The 23,791-nt window shown below is 39.6% G+C and overlaps 1 protein-coding gene across 1 annotated transcript; it reads left to right on the top strand.

The window, feature by feature from the left end:
- The first annotated feature begins 15,727 nt into the window (after positions 1–15,727).
- Positions 15,728–23,329, top strand: LOC124267241 (non-symbiotic hemoglobin 1-like). Its single transcript, XM_046702154.1, has 4 exons — positions 15,728–15,829; positions 16,616–16,887; positions 18,474–18,705; positions 21,984–23,329. The coding sequence occupies exons 2-4, from the start codon at positions 16,682–16,684 to the stop codon at positions 22,146–22,148; spliced, it is 603 nt and encodes a 200-aa protein (XP_046558110.1). The 5' UTR covers positions 15,728–15,829; positions 16,616–16,681; the 3' UTR covers positions 22,149–23,329.
- The last annotated feature ends 462 nt before the right edge of the window (positions 23,330–23,791 follow it).

Below are 23,791 nucleotides of genomic sequence, written 5' to 3'. Positions count from 1 at the left end.
GTGGAAGAAGAGACATGCATGGCCTCAGTACTTGTGTCACTAGGGAAAGTCCTTGAATCAGAATAGTCGTTCAAGACGAATGCAAACACAACATTTGAAACACAAGTAAAATATTTCACCGGTGTGATCAAGTTTTGACTTCTTTAGAAATTTGCCATGAAACAGCATTTGTTTGTTCGAAAATTATACACTGCCATCAACATACTTTGTACATGTATGGCAAAACCTTTGTCTTCCATAAAAATACTTATTTATAACAAACACGAAGACCTGGGTTCGATTCCCTACATGGGTACAATGTGTGAAGCCCATTTCAAATGTACCCCGCCGTGATATTGCTTAACATTCAAACTTGTTTAAGCAATCATAATATCACTGTTACAATACTGATAATTATATTTAGTATTCTAATAAATTATAATTTCAAAATATATATTGTACAGGTGGTGCTGTTGTTAATGTAAATACGTATATATTGGATACACGGTGTTCCATGGAAATTATGTCTAAGTATACGGAATAAATAAACAATCATACAACGAATTCCTGACTTGACAGCAATGATAAGAATTGATGAAGCAATAAAAGAGTTTGACTCGCGTCATGAGACATTGTTATCGTTAACACACACATGCACACAACTCCATAGGATAAAGGGTGATTACATCGACGGCTGTACAACAACGTCTACCAACAGCCAGACAGCGTTAAGCTCGACCGACTTCTCAGAAATAATGAACTTCGTAATTGATGTGTGGTTTCTTTCAACAGATCAAACTGTGAGGAGTGTGAGGTCCGAGCTGACAGTTAACCGAACGTAACGGCACACTTAAGCAGCGGTGCAGCACTTTTTTCACATTAAATTAGCCTGGTTAAGGAAGATGACATATATTTATATACAAATAGTTTTTTTAGAAGGCAATTATTTTTATGATTCTTACAATTATTTATTTAATATTTTCACTATGTGCCATTACTATTTCATACATATAATGTTTCTATGTCTATTATGTACAGTTTTATCTTGTAAAGTGTCTCATAAGCCAAAAATTGGCTGTTTGTTAAGGATATTTTATGTTTTTACAATGAGTACTTAACTTGTGCCACAATAATAAACTATATCGGTCTGTCTGTCTGCCTGTATATTAAGATGGCAGAAACAGTAGTCAACATACAGGTGACAGAACATGTCGACAGAAAATTAATATACATAATTATGATACGTTATTCTCAACACTTCAACCAACTGACGGCAATTACAGCGAGTGAATGACTGAGATGGGGTAACGTTATTTAGAAAAGTATTTCAATCAATACGAATAATTCCACAGAACAGAACTTTTCTTGGAGTGGAGGTCGATTTTGAACGGAATGCCATGGCACTTAGTGACGATAGGGAGGATAACATATCCAGAAAATAGAATGGCACAACCTTTCTGATTTACTTTGGTTTTGAAGGACAGAAATTAAATATGCTGGTATGAATGCTTTTACCTTTAGCAAAGGCCCCGACACTGATGGGATGATTTGCACGTTCACTGGCCGTTATGCAGAGAGGTATCATATCGGAAGAAAACTCTGATGTGAATTGCGTAGAATGGTGCCGACACGTAGTGTTCGAGGTGAGGTGAAATTGGGTTTAACGTCGTGCTTGAGAATATTTCGCTCATATGACGACGTGCATGCCGAGCTCCAGGCAGGGACCAACAAGTACCATATTTTAACGTCTTTTGGTACGACGCGGTCGGAGATCGAACCCGCGACCTTCCGCTCTCCGGGCGGACGCTTTAACCACTACACCACGGAGGCGGTCACGTAGTGTTCGAACTGTATACGCTGAAGAGTGGTTTTATCAGTGGTGCGAGTTAAAATGTTCATTCTGTGTTATTAGTCAATCATCTAACAGCGTTTATTCTTCATTTGCAGTACTTTTAGAGGTGTGTGTACCAGAATATTGGGATGCATTAATTACTACACCAACTTCCGGTGATAGAGCTAATACAACGGATGTTTCCTGCGGGGCAGGACGTACTGACCGATGTGCGCACAGCCGGTTCCGTCTCCGCTTGATTAGTGATTAGAGTGTCCAGGCTTCCATTTGATGAAATCTCTGTAACAGAGATTCAAGTATGAGTCTGACTCAGATAAATGTGCGACTGTGAGAGCCTGTGAATTTTACAAGCATATGTGTAATTGTGTACACTTGGAATTGGTGGGCTATTCCTATATAAATCCAATCCTTTGTCTGGAAATGAAAATATGACAATCACGTATTATTTCTAGTACCTATTCGCGAAATGACGTCTTTGTAATCTGAGAGTAAATAAATTCTGATAAGATTCCACATACATTAAAACGACGAAATACTTTACATAATCATAAAACCAATCAATATTCAGTTTGTCGTACGATTTTAATTAATCATCAACATGTGTTTATGAATTACTATCGAATAATGTTAAATAGTGCAATAAATAAAATGTTTTGACACAAAAATGAACTTCGTTCTTTTACTACGATAGCAAAACTGCAAACAATAAAGGTTTGGAATCCATCACGAAAGAAGAATGGACATACCATCAAGTCTGGTCTTGTGTGTTATTGTTATTGGTGTGTCAATGCATAATGTATTCTAAATCAATAATATCTTGTACGTTATTATTTGTTTGCACATTTTGAAATTCAGAAAAGAGCGGTATTTTTCTGATTTTGTTGAGCTGGCTTATGAAACATTCAGGAATCGACGTAAAGCAGTTCAGCGTCCACTCGTCCATCTGATTAACTTAAGTGAACTGTCAATTACTGGGTTTTGTGTCACATAGTGGCTGATCGTGTCCTGACACTTGGATTTTGCCATTCCCTTTGATGTGACCCTAACGATCACAACATTAGAGTTATCACAGTATATCCATATTTGTGAAACTGCGAAATGTGATTGGAATAACAGTGATTGAGTGAGTGAGTTTAGTTTTACGCCACACTCAGCAATATTCCAGCTATATGGTGGCGGTCTGTAAATAATCGAGTCTGGACCAGACAATCCAGTGATCAAGAGCATCAGCATCGATCTGCGCAATTGGGATGTGGCAACCAAGTCTTCGAACCCGATCCAGTTAGTCGCCTCTTACGACAAGCATGGGTTATTGAAGATCAATATTCTAACCCAGACCTTCAAGGGTAGGAATGACAACATGAACGCAATAAGCACAATTTGTATTTGGTCCTGAAAAGATTCTATGCGAGTAAAACATTCACAACATATTCACGCTTATAATTCCAGTTTATATGTAAGTCTCCTGATTTCCGGATTGTCAGTCTATAGCTGCAGCTTATAGATTACGATTCAGTAAACTCAGTCTCTTGAACGAAGAGGTATGATCCACATACATCTACGCATCATCTCCGTGGATGTCAGTATGATCCACCTACATCTAAGCATCATCTCTGTGGATGTAAGTATGATCCACCTACATCTACGCATCATCTCCGAAGATGTCAGTATCATCCACCAACATGTAAGTGTCATCTTCGTGGATGTAAGTATGATCTACCTACATGTAAGTATGATCTGTGTGGATGTAAGAATGATCTACCTACATGTACGCATCATCTTCGTGGATGTAAGTATGATCCACTAACATGTACGCAACATCTTCGTGGATGTAAGTATGATCCACCTACATGTACACATCAGATTCGTGGATGTCAGTATCATCCACCTACAAGTACGCATCATCTTCGTGGATGTAAGTATCATCCACCTACATGTACGCATCATATTCATGGATGTAAGTATGATCCACCTCCATGTACGCATCATATTCGTGGAAGTAAGTATGATCCACCTACATGTACGCATCATCTTCGTGGATGTAAGTATGATCTACCTACATGTAAGTATGACCTATGTGGATGTAAGTATGATCCCCCTACATGTAAGTATGACCTACCTGGATGTAAGTATGATCCACCTACATGTAAGTATGATTTTCATGGATGTAAGTATCACCCACCTACATATACGCATCATCTTCGTGGATGTAAGTATGATCCACCTACATGTAAGTGTCATCTTCGTGGATGTAAGTATGATCCACCTACATGTAAGTATGATCTATGTGGATGTAAGTATGATCCACCTACGTGTACGTATGATCTTCGTGGATGTAAGTATCACCCACCTACATATACGCATCATCTTCGTGGATGTAAGTATGATCCACCTACATGTAAGTGTCATCTTCGTGGATGTAAGTATGATCTACCTACATGTAAGTATGATCTGTGTGGATGTAAGAAGGATCTAACTACATGTACGCATCATCTTCGTGGATGTAAGTATGATCCACTTACATGTACGCATCATCTTCGTGGATGTAAGTATGATCCACTAACATGTACGCAACATCTTCGTGGATGTAAGTATGATCCTCCTACATGTACACATCAGATTCGTGGATGTAAGTATGATCTCCCTACGTGTAAGTATGATCTATGTGGATGTAAGTATGATCCACCTACCTTTAAGTATGATTTCCGTGGATGTCAGTATGATCCACCTACATCTAAGCATCATCTCTGTGGATGTAAGTATGATCCACCTACATCTACGCATCATCTCCGAAGATGTCAGTATCATCCACCAACATGTAAGTGTCATCTTCGTGGATGTAAGTATGATCTACCTACATGTAAGTATGATCTGTGTGGATGTAAGAATGATCTACCTACATGTACGCATCATCTTCGTGGATGTAAGTATGATCCACTAACATGTACGCAACATCTTCGTGGATGTAAGTATGATCCACCTACATGTAAGTGTCATCTTCGTGGATGTAAGTATGATCTACCTACATGTAAGTATGATCTGTGTGGATGTAAGAAGGATCTAACTACATGTACGCATCATCTTCGTGGATGTAAGTATGATCCACTTACATGTACGCATCATCTTCGTGGATGTAGGTATGATCCACCTACATGTACACATCAGATTCGTGGATGTCAGTATCATCCACCTACAAGTACGCATCATCTTCGTGGATGTCAGTATCATCCATCTACATGTACGCATCATATTCGTGGATGTCAGTATCATCCACCTACATGTAAGTGTCATCTTCGTGGATGTAAGTATGATCCACCAACATGTAAGTATGATCTGTGAGGATGTAAGAATGATCTACCTACATGTACGCATCATCTTCGTGGATGTAAGTATGATCCACTTACATGTACGCATCATCTTCGTGGATGTAAGTATGATCCACTAACATGTACGCAACATCTTCGTGGATGTAAGTATGATCCACCTACATGTACACATCAGATTCGTGGATGTCAGTATCATCCACCTACAAGTACGCATCATCTTCAAGTACGCATCATCTTCGTGGATGTAAGTATCATCCACCTACTTGTACGCATCATATTCGTGGATGTAAGTATGATCCACCTCCATGTACGCATCATATTCGTGGAAGTAAGTATGATCCACCTACATGTACGCATCATCTTCGTGGATGTAAGTATGATCCACCTACATGTAAGTATGATCTATGTGGATGTAAGTATGATCCACCTACATGTAAGTATGATCTACCTGGATGTAAGTATGATCTACCTACATGTAAGTATGATCTATGTGGATGTAAGTATGATCCACCTACATGTAAGTATGATCTACCTGGATGTAAGTATGATCCACCTACGTGTACGTATGATCTTCGTGGATGTAAGTATCACCCACCAACATGTACGCATCATCTTCGTGGATGTAAGTATGATCCACCTACATGTACGTATGATCTTCGTGGATGTAAGTATGATCCACCTACATGTAAGTATGATCTACGTGGATGTAAGTATGATCCACCTACATGTAAGTATGATCTACGTGGATGTAAATAAGATCCATCTACATGTACGCAACATCTTCGTGGATGTAAGCATCATCCACCTACATGTACGCATCATCTTCGTGGATGTAAGTATGGTCCACCTACTTGTACGCATCATCTTCGTGGATGTAAGTATCATCCACCTACATGTACGCATCATCTTCATGGATGTAAGTATGGTCCACTTACTTGTACGCATCATATTCGTGGATGTAAGTATCATCCACCAACATGTAAGTATGATCTATGTGGATGTAAGTATGATCCACCTACCTTTAAGTATGATCTACGTGGATGTAAGAATGATCTACCTACATGTAAGTATGATCTACGTGGATGTAAGTATGATCCACCTACATGTAAGTATGATCTTCGCGCATGTAAATAAGATCCACCTACATGTACGTATGATCTTCGTGGATGTAAATAAGATCCATCTACATGTACGCAACATCTTCGTGGATGCAAGCATGATCCACCTACATGTACACATCATCTTCGTGGATGTAAGTATGGTCCACCTACAAGTACGCATCATCTTCGTGGATGTAAGTATCATCCACCTACATGTACGCATCATCTTCGTGGATGTAAGTATGGTCCACCTACTTGTACGCATCATCTTCGTGGATGTAAGTATGATCTACCTACGTGTAAGTATGATCTATGTGGATGTCAGTATGATCCACCTACCTTTAAGTATGATCTACTTGGATGTAAGTATGATCCACCTACTTGTAAGTATGATCTATGTGGATGTAAGTATGATCCACCTACATGTAAGTATGATCTATGTGGATGTAAGTATGATCTACCTACATGTAAGTATGATCTATGTGGATGTAAGTATGATCTACCTACATGTAAGAGTGATCTACGTGGATGTAAGTATGATCCACCTACATGTAAGTATGATCCACCTACATGTAAGTATGATCTATGTGGATGTAAGTATTATCCACCTACATGTACGTATGATCTATGTGGATGTAAGTATGATCCACCTACATGTAAGTATGATCTATGTGGATGTAAGTATGATCTACCTACATATAAGTATGTTCTACGTGGATGTAAGTATGATCCACCTACTTGAAAGTATGATCTACGTGGATGTAAGTATGATCCACCTACATGTAAGTATGATCTGTGTGGATGTAAGTATGATCTACGTGGATGTAAGTATGACCCACCTACTTGTAAGTATGATCAACGTGGATGTAAGAATGATCTACGTGGATGTAAGTATGATCCACCTACATGTAAGTATGATCTACGTGGATGTAAGTATGATCCACCTACATGTAAGTATGATCTACGTGGATGTAAGTATGATCCACCTACATGTAAGTATGATCTTTGTGGATGTAAGTATGATCCACCTACATGTACGCACCAGCTTCGCGGATGTAAGTATAATCTACCTACGTGTAATGGACGTGCCAAAATATGCACGTATCAAGAAAAACCAAAAGGCAGCTTTTAAAAAGATTTGTGTAAGCTTTTCTTATTTTTAAGCTAAGTACATCCTCTGGACCAACCATTGTCATTATCATACATGTACCTCACACTTTAAGGGTTGATCACCAATATGCACAATTTAAATGTCAAATTCAGAAAGATAACTGACTCCTAACACTCATAATCCCTAAAGAATATTCATTAGAAACTACAAATACACCAATATATATTAATCATATGAAACTATTATAGTATACTATCAAAGATATATTTGTGTACTGTGGAATAGTCATGTAGATCCGGAGTCTGTTGTAAAACTATTTGCATATAGACCGTTTAATTCGGGAGAAACACAAGTAATATGATGTGCCGTATGTCATGAATACATTAACATCTTATACCAACTGAAGAAGCAATACCACTTCAAACACAAACGAACATTGGCATTATTTTGCAAAGAAATTCTAGATATTACAATTCGGTGTTACTATAAAGTGAAACACGATATTAAGTGTTATATATATATCACATAGATAAATAAAAACAGAATGCTTTTTTCTCCAATATGTTTCGTTCTTTACTCTTCAGGGAGATTGTAGCAGTTACAGTATCTGTTTTATTTATCTATGTGCTATTTATGACTGAACACCTGTACTATTTTGGACATTTTGTGCGTATAAATATAATATATATAGGCATATACTTCCATATATATATATATATATATAGTATATATATATACTTCCCATCAATAGTTTATACTCACTTACAGCATTCACTATAGGTTATATATATGGTTACATCGAAGATTAATTTCTCCATTAACTTAGGGAAACCAACTGCAAACCTTATGCAGATGAATTGCACGAGGATCATGCATCAAATTGCTGAAAGGCATGTGCAAATATCGTGCACGTGAACAGCTGTGTTTTGGTGTAAACTTTTGTTAAGAATTCGCCAATTTTCAATTATTTTTATCATTGATTGAACTCATGACAATAATCCTTTCAACGTTACGAATTTGTTTAGCAATACATGTGTGAACAGTACCTTTAAACAGTATGGAGTATTTTGCAAAATTTAGTTGCCTGAAGTAAGTGGCTATATTTACACTAGTGAGTCTTTTGATGGGAAGTAAATATATACATATATATTTATATATACACATGCACATTGTCTGGTGTGTGTGTGTGTGTGTGTGTGTGTGTGTGTGTGTGTGTGTGTGTGTGTGTGTGTGTGTGTGTGTGTGTGTGTGTGTGTGTGTGTGTGTGTGTGTGTGTGTGTGTGTAGAGTAACGTTTTATAAGTTGTAGATATTTATGTTCAGATTTGTCAATATGCTCACCAACATTCGCTATTTTCAAAACATAACATCAGAAATCATTTGAGGTGAGGTGAGGTGAAATTGGGTTTGACGTCGTGCTTGAGAATATTTCGCTCATATGACGACGTGCATGCGTGTGTATGTGTATGTGCGGCTGCTTGTACTAGCACAGACTGAAGCTGGTTTTATAGTGCTAGCCCACTGAGATACCATGCCGCAGTGAAGCATGAATACCCCACTCAGACACATTATACTGACTCCGAGCCGACCAGTCCTTGTTGTACCCATTTATGCCGAGCGCCAGGCAGGGACCAACAAGTACCATATTTTAACGTCTTTTGGTATGACGCGGTCGGGGATCGAACCCGCGACCTTCCGCTCTCCGGGCGGACGCTCTTACCACTACACCACGGAGACGGTCGAGAAATCATTTGAAGTAGAATACGCTTCTTGATACAATCAGAATCGTTTGATCAAAAAAGATGTGAAAAGGAGACAAATGTTCACCTGTCATCCAACTTTACCTACAGTTTTGGTAGTGAATAGATTCTTCGGCGTGACAAGCGAACGGTTTAACCACTAGGCTACACCAGCGGTTAAAGCGTTCACTCGTCACGCCGAAACCCCGGGTTCCATTCCCCACATGGGTACAATGTCTGAAGCCCATTCCTGGTGTACCCCGCGGTGATATTGCTTGAATATTGCTAAAAACGGCGTAAAACTAAACTCACTCGAATTCTTAGATGACCGGTTTCAAGGTATGTCAACACGCTAATACATGTAGGTTTTAGAAAAGCATATTTCGGGCTTTCCTCTCACAACAAACAGATTTTGATATTATTGAAATACTGTTCAAAGCAAATACCAATTCACCCACGCACAGCTCACTATTCATATATATCCGCTGTGCTCGCTACTCAGCTACATTTTGCGACCATTCGCAGAAATTGGCGCTATTGGCTATAGAGGATCTGATCATATGAGCTAATCTCAGTGATGTACAATAACCACATTCAAATAACGTATTACACGTGTCGAGTATAGCCGTCCCTCGATGTCAGCAACAATGTGTTGGAGACTACACTGTGTGAGTGACTAATTGAACCGATCCTTTCTCGTTCGTTCAGGAGCTGATAATTGCTCTATGCATTAAGGTAATGGAATAACACCTAAACTTCGTGAACATGTTTTAATAATTTAAATCCTTTGGGAAACATGTGACATTGTTCACGATTGACATCAAATAACTGTATGCGTTGGGTCGTATGGAAGGCCACGCTGTTGCTGTCTGATAACTAACGACTGAGTTTGATTTTACTCCGATTCCAGCAATATTCCAGCAATATCACGACGGGGGACAGCAGAAATGGGCTTCACACATTGTACCCATGTGGGGAATCGAACCAGGGTCTTCGGCGTAACTAACGAACGCTTTAACCACTAGGCTACCCACAGCCCCTGTAAGTTAACGAGTGAGTGAGTTTAGTTTTACGCCGCACTCAGCAATATTCCAGCTACATGGCGGCGGTCTGTAAATAATCGAGTCTGGACCAGCCAATCCAGGGATCACCAGCATGAGCATCGATCTACGCAATTGGGATACAATGGCATGTCTCAACCCAGTCAGCGAGCCGGACCACCCGATTCCGGTAGTCGCCTCTTACGACAAGCATGGGTTACTGAAGATCAATTCTAACCCGGACCTTCACGGGTCGTATACTAACGAACTGCAGAGTGACATGATAATGTGCCAACAAGGGTATAACATGTGTTATATGTGGGTTTACTCTCTCACACAGTAAGTTACAGATTCTAGTACGCCCTTGGTGTTCTCGCCTACAGAACTCCACAATGTGGAAGCCGCGGTGGCTGAGTGGATTAGATCTGCATTTTACTGAGAAAGTGTAATATATGCAACATTTGACCACTCTCTGGATGGCATTTTATATTCAGGAGCACAATAAAGACTGAACAACTTTTCATGACATTATTTAACCTAAGAACAAGTACATGTCGTTTGTGCTATTTACTGGACTGTTATTATTATTATGATATCAATAAATGAATACATTAAAGAGGGTTGTCAGAAGGAGAGTGTTACTGGAGCAAAACACGGTACTCTCCGAATGGCCATCATGAGATTGGGAGCTTCCAGACTTACGGCTTCAAGAACAAACTCCTTCTTACAAACTGATACTTGGGATGCAAGTTTGGATGTGAGCGAGGTCCGCATGTTTTTCCTGGATCTTGTCAATCACGCCTTAGTGACAAAAGGGACATAACATTTAATATTATAAATGATTTCAACACATTTATCAAAATTCTACAAGGTCAGGTTTGTTGGCATGGACATGTCTATATATGTTTATATATTTTTGGTCGTACATGGATGGACCTCTAAGTATACACGCCCATGCTCAGAGTTAAAGCCCACACACCCTTGATATTATATTTGGTTACTAAAGTTCCCTTGATATATCCGACGTCAGATTAATATCTGTAGATAACATGACCATTATCTAGGACACCCTGTGTATATTCTGGGTCGTACATGGATGGACCTCTGAGTACATACGCCCATCCTCAGAGTTAAAAACCCTTCATATTTAGTTCCCTTGAACTAACATTCCCTTGATATATCCGACGTCACATCAATGCCTGTAGATAGGGCGTGAAACTCGTTGGCATGATGGCCGTTAATGAATGAGTCTACTTTCGCATTGGTCATGATACTGGGAAATTATCAGTCCCTGTCTCGTGAGTATACACAGGTGTATTAGGATTAAACGTGTATGGGAGTTCTTTATTCGTCAGGATTGCTAATCATCATGTCTTGGTTAGATAACTGGCATCGATTTCAGGGTAGAACTCAGAGGATGCACGGTTCAGAGACACTGTTTGGAAAACGAGTACAAACTATGTGCAGACATTGCTCCCGGCATTCGGACCTGTATCTGTAACTACACGATCGATTTTCCATTTCAAGACATCGGAAAGGTAAGGGTACAATTAGGAATGGTTGCACGAATACGCATGTACTGTTTATAATTTTTCGATGTAACTTATTTATAGGTATAAGTAATGTTTGAAATACTATAATTTATAAACACTCAGTATGACAACACAGCTTTTCAAGTCATAATTGCCGTTTAAACGTTCATGCAGAGCTGAGTCTAAAGCTGAAACCAGGGGCGGATAAAGCTTTTGGAGAAAGGAGGAGTGCACAGATCATTTTCAACCGTTCTCACGAGAGTTTCAATGGTCATTAAATAAACTTTCAGGACAAAAGTGGCACCCCTGCACCACCCCCCACCCGCCACACCACCCACCCCACACCCCGGCCTCCGGGATCCGCCCGGGGAATCGATCATATACTATTAATAGAAACTATAATAGAATAAGTTACTGCATGAGATATTACAGAATAAAAATGATGAACAAGAACAAGAAGAATTGGAAGTGCACAATTCATCGTCAGTAATGCTAATAGTATGGTAATCAATAATGTACATGCATTTCCTGGCAACAAGTTCTCATTTGGCAATATAAATGAGACTTCATTCAGAAGGAGTGTTGGGATATAGTCATTGCTAGATTTGGGGGTGAACTGGTTGTCAACAATTCTCTGTGCAGAAACACGCCCGTTAAACGTTACAGGGTGTTGTGGCAGTAGGGGTAGATATAAGGTTATGATCTTTGGTTTGTGAGCACCCAACCAATGCCGACGGTTTCCACCAACGTGGTACGGATCTGTTTCCTTTGGACACACCAAAATAACGACTAATGATATATAGGAAATCCGTTTAACCCATGGCACTCACTCCCACACTTCCTCCCGCCCTCCATTCACTCACTCACTCATTCGCTCATAGGTTGGTTTTCCATCCAGGGACTGTTTCACATCGCCGGTGATAATATTGGTTGATTCATCCCTCGAGGCACAAGGTGGCTGACATCCCAATTAATGTCAACAGGTAAGAACGTTCGCCCACCAAGGATATCACTGGAATTATACACGTATAACACACTCGAAGGCGTGAAAGGTATGTATGATCTCAAATATTCACGTCATTGTTTGGTTTACGTCGAAAATAGAACATATCTACTTACTGGATGAGTGCGGGAGTTTACTATTGATTCCAATACCATGTTGGTAATGTTTTCGTTACTTTGAAAGTGAAAAATTAAGTAACACGTTTAGCTTAATGCAGGAGACAGTGGTGAACAATAGATATCATATATTACATGGTATTCGGTTATAAAGCACTGGAAACAGCCAAGGCTTCGTTTAGGACACCTGAAGTACAAATATTTTCTGAACGTTTGAAACTGTCACTTCAAGACACAACATGTTGTACCTGTTATGTGGTGGAAAGCATCCTTCAACATAACACTGCATACCATGTGAATCCTCTTACATGTAATAACCGATACAATGTCAGTCGGAACTGTTAGTGGTGTGTATGATATAAAGTAAGAAACAGAATACATATGAAATCTTAATCATTTTCTGATATATTTATACCGTAATTGCATTTACCTGTATCTTTCTCAGGTAAGGTCAGTAGAACCGCGAATACTTTCAGTTTTGCGGCTGATTCAAATACCTCAACTACTGATAAGACGAACAGGTTAGCGCAAAAAAATCTACACAGTTAAATGTTTGGCTTCTATTACCACGAGGTATGCATGCTTACATGTTTACCTCAGGTACATGTTTACCTCAGGTGCAACTCTGACATCTCAGAGAGTATAATTGGAAATAGCAATAATAGCAACAGAAATCTTTCATAACCATTCCGCACAACTGCTTCTTCCGCCTGCTCCGAATATTCTATAATGAAAATGATATAGTGCATATGCCTAAAATGAATTATAATCTGGTGACAATGGGGGTATCACTGAATTATTAATCTGACCGCGGCTCCATCCGAGGTGTACATAACCTACAAGAGTCACGCCTTTTTCTAGTTCGTGTCTCATTCGCGGTATGAAGAAAAGACACAAAGTGTATTATAAGGGTGGTTTTAGATAGACTAACGCTTAGTCTCTGACTATATATATATATATATATAATTTTGATAGTAACAAATAAACCCATTTAAATTGATAAGGAGACCCAGTAAGATGGGAAATTCAGAACCCAAGGAAATCTAGACTTGCTTCATTTGGGGCTTTAGCACTGCAGGGAGGGCTGGGCAGTAGGGAAAATAATGTGGTTCAGGGATTGTGAGTCGGACTTGGGTGGTTTGAGTGTAGAAGCTGAATATGCTATGTCTGTAATGAGTGAACACCTGAAATCAATAGGTATAATGAGTTTGAGATGGGTTCTTTTGACGAGCCGGGAATCCATGATCCTGGGTTCGAATTCTTGGTTCACACTGATGACTGATCTTGATCTGTCAGCCCCACACAGGTGCTCCTAGGCTTCCCTCTCACATCAAGCCGACAGTTTGTGATATGACTGGAATACTGTTTTAAAGTGGTGTTAAGCTACACACACTCATTCATTCTATATGAATCGATAACCTATGCAGTTCAGTTTCGGACAGGAGCAGTAAGACACAAATACGAGGAATCTGACACCTTAAACTGAGATTAAAGCTTCCATACAGTGTGCGAAATAGTTTCCAAATTTTGCTAGCCAGTCGGGATAGCTCTGCCAAAAAGTTGCAAACCCCAAAATAGTTCACTAGCCCGAAATTGGTGAAAAGTTTTAATCGGCCATAATCATGCATGATTTAAAAGTGTGTTATAACTTAACAAGTAGGAGAGAGTGATATATGTACAAAATGACCCAATGAAAATTCACTAACCTGTGACTGTGAAGATTTATTGACCCGAATGGATTTTACCAGCCACGGGCTAGCGGGCCAGTGGCTATTTCGCACAGTGTTTACATACGTATCGGGATGCACAGGTGGCTTAGTCGCCAAAGGCGCCGCAAATCTGTGTGCAGAGTTGCTTCCCTTGCATGATGGTTCACCCGTAATACGTGTCCAGGTTTGTCACCATGCCCGTGGATTTCGCACACGTTTTAAACGTCCGAGACCCGCATCGTCTCGGCCTTCCCAAAACATTAAGCCCACACTCTGTAATAACTGGGATACTGTTAATAGCGGAATTGAGCCCGCCTGAAACCGACCACAGGGAAATGTAACGCAAAAAACAGGCGTCAAGGTATATAAAGTCACTGACAGGGAGTTAACACTATGTAAAAGGATCAGTGGTCTTATTAGCCCTATATAAAACGATCTTTTTATATAGTGCTAAGACCTCGTCAGTGACAGTTTATGCCTTGACGTCTATCATTGCTTTACAAGACCCTGTGAAATTAACATACGTAGCAAGGTACAGGAAGAAATCTAGTTCTTTCCCCTTTTAATTGACAAGACCACATTTCAGCATCTACTCGCTGTCCATCGTAATATTGACACACTCAACACCTGACCCCTTGGTGATAACGTTGAAATTAACCCACAGCATTTATTGATTAATTCCAACGATTTGGCAGATTATCCCTCTTTCCCTGGATAATTACAACGAATGAACTAAGCCAACAGCTAATTCCATGTGAAGACATTTCCCATGCTATAGAGAATCTATTTGGGGTCTTTTATAGGCGAAAAGAACAGGGAGGGGCTACATATAGCGGTTCACGGCCATATTGGACTCCCGGAGAAGTATGCCCTAAAAGACATTTAATAACTAATTTCCTCGCAACTTATTATAGACATCACAATGTCAATTTTGTTGAGACGTAATACCGCGCTTCAAATCTGATCTGTGTTAGAAAGGCTTAACACGCTGCAAAAAAAGACACAAATTGGAAGCAGTCCCGTTACTGCTGATTTAACCATGAAATACACTAATTTAACCGTCGATCAACTTCATTAGACCTGTTTGACCTGTCATGAACAGTGTATGTTGTAGTGAGACTGTTGATTTTTCTAAAGTCGTAAGACGTTATAAGCTTTGCGATTCTTTCACATAGGAGCGGCTGAGATTGTTCATGTTTCAACTGTACTCTATTTGTACGGCACTGAATCTTCAGCACAGAAGAAGTGTGTTCCTGTACAACAGCTCCTTGTCTTCTGGAGACCCTGTTATTAACATAGGCATATTCAGTGTAGTCTTTAACCGTGAGTATATTAATTTGTAAAAATGTCACTATTTCAACGTCATATTTGACCTCATATCGGTAAAGTTTGACTGAGTGACTGAGTTCAGTTTAGTTTAGTTTTACGCCGCATTCAGCAATATTTGAGCTACTCGTATTTGGTGGCACTCTGTAAATAATAGAGTCTGGAGCAGATAATCCAATGATCAACAGCATCGATCTACGCAATTGGGTTACGATGACATTTGTCAACCAAGTCAGTGAGCTTGACCACCCGATCCCGTTAGTCGCCTCTTACGACAAGCATGGGTTACTGAAGATCAATTCTAACCCGGATCTTCACGGGTCTATAAAGTTTGACTGAACATTTCATCATTATTGCTAGTACTAGGACTTAAATGTGACTATCAGGTCCATCGATGACTTGATTGACTCTCGTGGCATTGCAGGGGTACCTTCGTGCAGTGTCAGGCAGAAATACGTCCATTTTTAGGCAAATTTTGTGGATGGCGGGTACCACTGGTGAGCCATGACATGCTTACCCTTTCCGCGAACATTTTGAAAATGTGTTAAAACATAGTTTTAGCGATCCCTTCATACAATTTCCTTTCACAACAAACGAAGTTTGTTTCTGAGGCTAGTCAAGACCGGGTATTCCTTTGCACTGACGTTCTATATGTATATAAGGTCAGAGCTTGATGACATATACATTTGGGAAATGCTGTTATTGGAACATTAACACGCCATTTTTTCATTAAGTCCCCACACATTTCCAAAAGCGTCTTAATTTTGAAACATATCCTTGCAGATTTCCATACGCAAGATTCTACTTGGCTTATTAAAGAGCATTGACAAACAACAGCCTACAGTGGCAATGGGTTGCTCTGCTTCCGGAGCAGTTTCTTCCAAGAATGGTCAGGAAATGAATGGCAAATCCAAACCTTCGAAATCACAGAGTCGGGTAATAGTAAAAGATGACCCGCGGATACCCATTGCAGGTCGTCAAGTGTACCTCCTCAAGAGGTCATGGAAGGCAATAGCAAGAAACATGGACGAGACCGGCATCACTATGTTTATGAGGTTTGCTATCATGTCCAATACATTTAACCATGCCTTTTTCAAATTCCGATTGCGCAGCGATAGAGTAACTATCCAAACTACTGAATATATAAATTCTTGATTGTCCTTGAGCGTGGAAAAGCACGGGGGTAGATACAAAATGCATTCATGACTGAGGTGAGACTCTTTTTTCGTATTTAGTAACGGTCCACAACAGAAGAAAGCTCCACCTGTCTTCGTGACTTTTTCATTCTTCTTACTATTATTGTTCAAAAACAATTATCAGGTACTTGTACTTGATAACGCGTTTATTGAACAAACTAATGTGAAGTAATTTACAATCTCATTCATATGTGTCCAAAGCAATATTTATTATTTATAACGATGTGTTGTATTTCAGTCGTCGTCGTTTTTGAGTATTACGAAAGGCGATGGAGTGTCAGTTTTAGCGCTAACCCCCATGGAGACCAGGCTAGAAAACGTCCCCAACAATGTTTGTCGTTATCGGCGAGTTAAATTGCCCGCCATCATGCATGCACCCTATCTGGTGTGATTCGTTGCGCATATCGGCCACAGATTCCTCTGACCAGCGCGGAATATTGCTGACAACAGCGCTACACAACAATCAAACCAAAACAAACTGCAGGATAAGGGCATTATTGTAGGTTGCAACTCGCGAAGTCATTTCGGCAATTGATCTTTTTAACTGAACATAATCCTTTCCTATGCCATGTTTGCATTCATTTGCAGTAAATGACATGAAATAATTTAGTGAAATACATTCAAATGTCATCTATACTTTAGAGATTGAGATTACACCGATTTCAACCATATTCCAGCGATATCACGGCTACACCAGAAATGGGCTTCACACATTATACCACGTAGATATTTGACCACTAGGTTACTCCCCTGTGTCCCACATCAATCCTGCATGTGCATCAGCAACTGCTGTATGAAGACTCCCATGAGAGACGTCACAACTAGTAATGATTAGGAATGTGTCATGGACACCCTACTGTATATGTTCCTATTAATTGATGGTAATAATTTAAAAGCTGCACGTACGCCTCTGTCATAGAAATCATCGCACATATAGACCAGGGCCTCGTTTCACAAAGCTATCGTTTCGCTACGACTGCCGTATCTCCTGTACTGTAACATAGGTTTACGACAGTCGTAGCGTTATGGTAGCTTTGTGAAACGGGGCCCTGAAATGAATGTGTCGCTTTATACTGATATTTCTAATCTTGTGACATGCCCACTCTGTATCTGCCTGGGACGCTGGTTTTATTTAATCTTTTTGTGAACTGATTTCTAAATTAATTATTAATAAATATTAATCAAGTATTTATCCGGAAATTTACAAAATGATCTAATAATATTTGACCATGTAAACACCCATTCTCAAGTGATATGAGACGTATGTCCTTAGTCACAAGTCTCTCGCTGCAATATATCCTTTCTGTTTTGGGGATGGTGGGGTAGCCTAGTGGTTAAAGTGTTGGCTTGTCACACCGAAGACCCGGGTTCGATTCCCCACATGGTGGAATATTTGCTAAAAGCGGCGTAAAACCCAAACTCACTCACTCCTTTCCGTTTTCCAGTCTCTTCGAGCAGAACGAGAGTGTGAAGAACTTCTTCAGTACCATCAACAAAGACGTGACCTTGACGGAACTACGCGAGAGCGGACTGCTGGAGAGTCACGTGCGCGGAGTGATGCTGACAATAGATGAGGCAATGATGTCGCTTGATGAGCCGGACTTTGTCATCGATATGCTTATGCACGTTGGGAAAACACACTTGCGTTTTAATAAGTTTGATCCCGAAATATTTTGGGTAAGATATGTATTCTTTTTTTTAATTTTAGATTGACTTTAAAACGATTAATATCATTTCATCACCTTTCTGAAAAAGTTGAGCGAGTAAATGTGGTATAATCATCACTACTGGAGCCTGATAGCAGTGGTGTATAAGAAATCGAATCTGGACAAGATAAACCTGAGAGGGGCAGCGTTAGTAACAACAGATTCCAGCGGTGTATATGACACGTAATCATACAATCTGCCATCGAGTCTGACCACCGAGGCTTCTCGTTGTCTCTTACAAGCATTGTTTTGTTACAATTGGGTGGTTGACTTTGAAATTATGGACCCGTGAAGATCCCGGTTAGAATTGATCTTCAGCAAACCATGCTTATCGTAAAAGGCAACTAACTGGATCGGGTGGTCAGACTCTCTGGTTGGTTGACACATGACACCGTATCCCAATTGCGTAAATCGATGCTCATGATGTTGAAAACTGGATTGTCTGGCCCAGACTCTATTATTTACAGACCTCCACCATATAGCTGGAATATTGCTAAGTGCGGCGTAAAACAACAACCAAACCAAAACATTTCCGCACATGTTCAGTGTCTTGCGAGTGAAGGTTTATGATAGCATTCACAGAATGTTGCTTTTTCCATATTAAAGTAGTTCCCCTGTTCTTTAGTTTAGAAAGTTTTTAATTTAACTGCGATTTATCAGCAGCCTGTCGGATCAAATAAGAATTTCCAGCTATGTTAATCAGTGTTAATGTACAATGTATTTTGGAAGTTGTCATGGCAATTGTTTCCTGTTCTCTATTTATCACGACATCACTCATTACATTAGCGTATTAGAATTCAAATATTATGTCAGCTGCGATTACACTCGTTGCTAAGTAAACATTGTGGTTACTAACCACATGCATTGCCCATATTGCACAGATCAAGATCGTTAATGACTGCCTTTCGCGAATTACATGGATTTTTCCCAAGGCTTGAACTTGACATTGGACGATTGCTACACGTGATTAATAAACTATATTCCCCGCAATCGTCTTACGTTAAGCTGAAAGTACTGTCGTGTACAGGAAAGAAGACGCCATCTCGTCACAACAATGATGACTACGGCACCTATGTGAACAAGCTGATCAGCTATGGGCCGAATATCGATTGGTTTAAGGAGAATGTGTAATTGGGTGGAAAGAGCCAAAACAATTGCCCTTTGGGGGACAATAAGCAAAAAACATGAATTACCCAAAAACAAAATGGGTCCGCTTGCTGATTCCTAAACGGATCGTATCCCAATTTAGTAGATCGATACTGTCATTTACTGAATTTTCTGGGCCTGATTTGAGTATTTATTAGCTGTAATGTTGATACAGTGTTAAGCAACACTCCAACAAGCAAATGTCCATGTTTACATCCGTGGATGCTGATTGGTTTACAGTTTAGATAATAGCATCATGCTTACATATCGTAATCCTTTTCGAGTTATAAATAAATGAAACAAGTAAAAGATTATTTTTCAAAACTGACACTTGTAGTATTTTGCAGCAAGATAACTATTCTTTTATCGATTTTTGATGTTGATGAAATTTGCTGTATTGGATATTCGCTTCTTACAACGGGTTTGTTGTCGTAAGGATGGACAGAATACTTTTAATTAGCAAGGGGATCTTGAAGCCAAGGCACTTGTTGACATCTGATTTTGTGTCCATCTTGCGTGCCAGAATCCTAAACTCGTCGGTTATAATCCCTGATTAATTCGGGTGATTATTGTTTAGTTTTCTCTGCACCATATTCCTGCCCGCAGATTTAACCAAAGTTGCGAACGTCTTAGAACTACAAGATTTCACGTATCCATTCATTATAAGTTTACATGACGTCATATAACCCGAAAACTCACTCTTAAACATACTATTATTCATTCATCATTCATCTGACCATGTCCAGAAAACCAATATTTCTCTAGTGCAAAAGCTTACCCATGTATATGTATGACTAAACGTGACGGTTCCTCTTCATATTATTTTCTTGTATTCTTGTCGGAACAAATCATAAAGAAAAGCAAACGCTTGCGAATGATATTCCTTAAGTAAGATAAAAACTCGTGTATCGTGATAATTATTAACGCTCGTTTTCGTTCACTCGAATGTCCATTTGGACTGTAAAGACACGATAAAGAACCAGCGTGATGTCTTAGGTCGTGACATATATAATCCATGAAGATGTCCATCTAATTGTCATGTAAACGTTCTGATGTGATTCCCAGTATCCCGCCAGAGGCCTAAATGTCAATAGTCTAGTCAGGATGTAATTTCGTCTTTATCTCGTGATTTCACAATTTATGAGCGACTGCTTTCGACCAACAAAGGGTACTGCCATGTCTTTATGCAATTCATTTTGCAACCCATGTATGCCCTGAAATTATGGACCCATGAAGATCCATGAAGATCCGGGCTTGAATTGGTCTTCTGCAACCCATGCTTGTTGTGGTCAGGCTCGCTGACTTGGTTGACACATGGCATCGTATCCCAATGGATCGATACTCATGTTGTTGACTAGCCGGAATATTGAAGAGTTGAGAAAAAGCAATTAACAGCTACAAAACCCAAGATTTTAAGATTTTCACGCCGAAGGCCCGGGTTCGATTCCCCACATGAGGAAAGTGTGTGAAGCCCGTAACATTGCTTGAATATGTAAAAGCGGCATAAAACCCGACTCACTCACTAAAGTATGAATGAACAATATTGGATTATTCCTTTTCATTCTACAAATGACTGCAGACATGCTACAGTGATATTGCTGGAATAAGTGACGTAAAACCCAACCCACTCACTACAGGTCTGTCAGCAGCAAATGCAATGAGTGAGTGAGCATGTTTAGTTTTACGCCGTTTTAGCAATATTCCGGCACTTTATTTATATCACGGCGGGGGACAACAGAAAAGGGCTTCACACATTGTACCCATGTGGGGAATTGGACCCGGTTTTTAGGCGTTCTTGTACAACTGCCCCCAGAAAATACAAACTGAAATATGGAGACTATAATATGGAGTGGCTTTTTTGGCAGTTGCTGAGTCAGATAAGGACAAACCTTTTGGATTAACAACTTCTTTATTCAGGTGAATAAATATATTCTTTATATCGTTGTCAAGCAAGCGCAATTTGCGTTACATCAGGCAAGTTGACATTGTTCATCCATACAGTTTGTCCTTATCTTTATCTCAAATATGCAGACTTATGTCTCATGTGTTAGTTTGTCACTCCTTAGTGTCATGTTCCAACTCAAATGCTTCATTTTCCTCTAGCTCATCCGGGAACCATTCCTCATGGCAGTGAAGGAGACACTCGGGGACAGATACTCCGCCCACATGGCTGATATCTATCACAAAGCCATCTGCTTCATACTGACTACACTCATCTCAGGGTTCAAGCTTGGGCAGAAGGAGAAGAGTATCACTTCCATCAAGTGAGAGACACGACGGCAGCAATTTGCGCAACATTTGATTGGTGGCAGGTGCATCTTTGTTTCGCATTCTAATAAACTACAGTGGACTGTAGAAGGAATATTACCTCTGTACAAAATATTGTGTATCTTTTGGATCACTGCAGTCAAACTACAAATTAAATAATTGTCAGAAATTTGTTTATTGTATTGGTAATCATATTTATCGTCATCGTTTTAATATGCAAAACGAACATAAATCTTATCATGATATAAATAACAATTATGAAAATTCTAACGATAATTTAGCGCATGCTTCATCTCAACTTTTAACGTTGTAACATCAGATACAAATTGTCTGACTTCATATAAAGATTTTATAATAAGGATCAAGACTATATTTTCCAAAGTTATCGGAAATGCATTTATCTGAAATCAAAGCATGAACTATATATAAATCATCGATATGTGTTTGTTATTTATAGGCCTGTAAATGCAGAAATAACAAACGTTATCATAATTGCCATAGTCCGGGTTGGCGTGAGACTAATTTAATCTCAGTCATGTGACATTTATTACTGCCAAGTAATATTTTGTGTAAGATGCATAGGCATAATTTTGCCGAAGCCAATTCTGTTATTTCCCACGATACAAATGAATGTAACACTCATATAACGGTGACCTTTGTAGGTTCTTAGACAAAGTGTCGGTACAGATCTAGAGATAATTCATTGTCAGAAACTACCTACATAATCTTACATCTGTATATCTTGTACACGCACGATTCAACAGTAGACTCTTGATTATATTTCAAGTTCTATTTACAAAAATAATCCAAACATAATATAAGTGAATGATATTGTTTTGTTAAATCCCCCAAACAGAGGTGGAATATTATTCAACGCAAATATATAAGTTCCATAAAGAAAACACCAGAGGAACTGGCACACGTGTTAAAAGTGGGATCAAATGGGTGGCGTCATTACTTTCAGAAGTTGCAATTGATATTCAAGGATTATGAGAATGAGTATGAACGCTGATATGCCAATTATAGAGAGCTAAGACATTTCTTTTTTAGTATTCCAAATAATGATATTGTTTGTATGGTGTCTCGGGGACACGTGTGAACACATCTTTCCAAGGCGTTCCGACAGCACCTTTACCTGGCAGGTAGATGGTGTTTACCTGCCAGTATCCCACACCTGGGATGGTGTGTCGTTACCTGAACTACGGTATACCCCCGTACTTCGGTCCTGACGATAAGGGATGTGCGAGAGGTACAGTGTCAGTACCCGGGGGCCCTTGGAACTTTACCGTAGTTCCTCCAGCAATCACAAGACGATGATCTTCGTTCAATAGTTTTATTGACACTGTGTTGCTGGTCAACCTACTCTATGGTCACTCTATAAGACTTCAGCCGCAAAGCTTCAGTCTTAAGCCAAATGCTGGTGCTTCAAGATAATTTCTGAGACGATTCCTAGTGACCAAACATCAAGAGTAGGCTAGCGCCAGACTCCCGTCTCTGAGCTTTGTTCCAGCTTAAAGCTGGGTTCCTACGTCACAGCCAACACCCTTCTCCATTTTCTCCATTGGTCAATAACCCATAACCTGACTGTCAATTACTCTCCCCCACCTCTATTTCGTACCCCCAATACCATATTTGTAAGACTG

The sequence above is a fragment of the Haliotis rubra genome, unplaced genomic scaffold (assembly GCF_003918875.1).
Source record: "Haliotis rubra isolate DU_JTF1 unplaced genomic scaffold, ASM391887v1 Scf13, whole genome shotgun sequence".
NCBI classification, from domain to species: domain Eukaryota; kingdom Metazoa; phylum Mollusca; class Gastropoda; order Lepetellida; family Haliotidae; genus Haliotis; species Haliotis rubra.
Note: the sequence above shows the minus strand (reverse complement) of the source record. Positions and strands in the feature narration are given on the sequence as shown.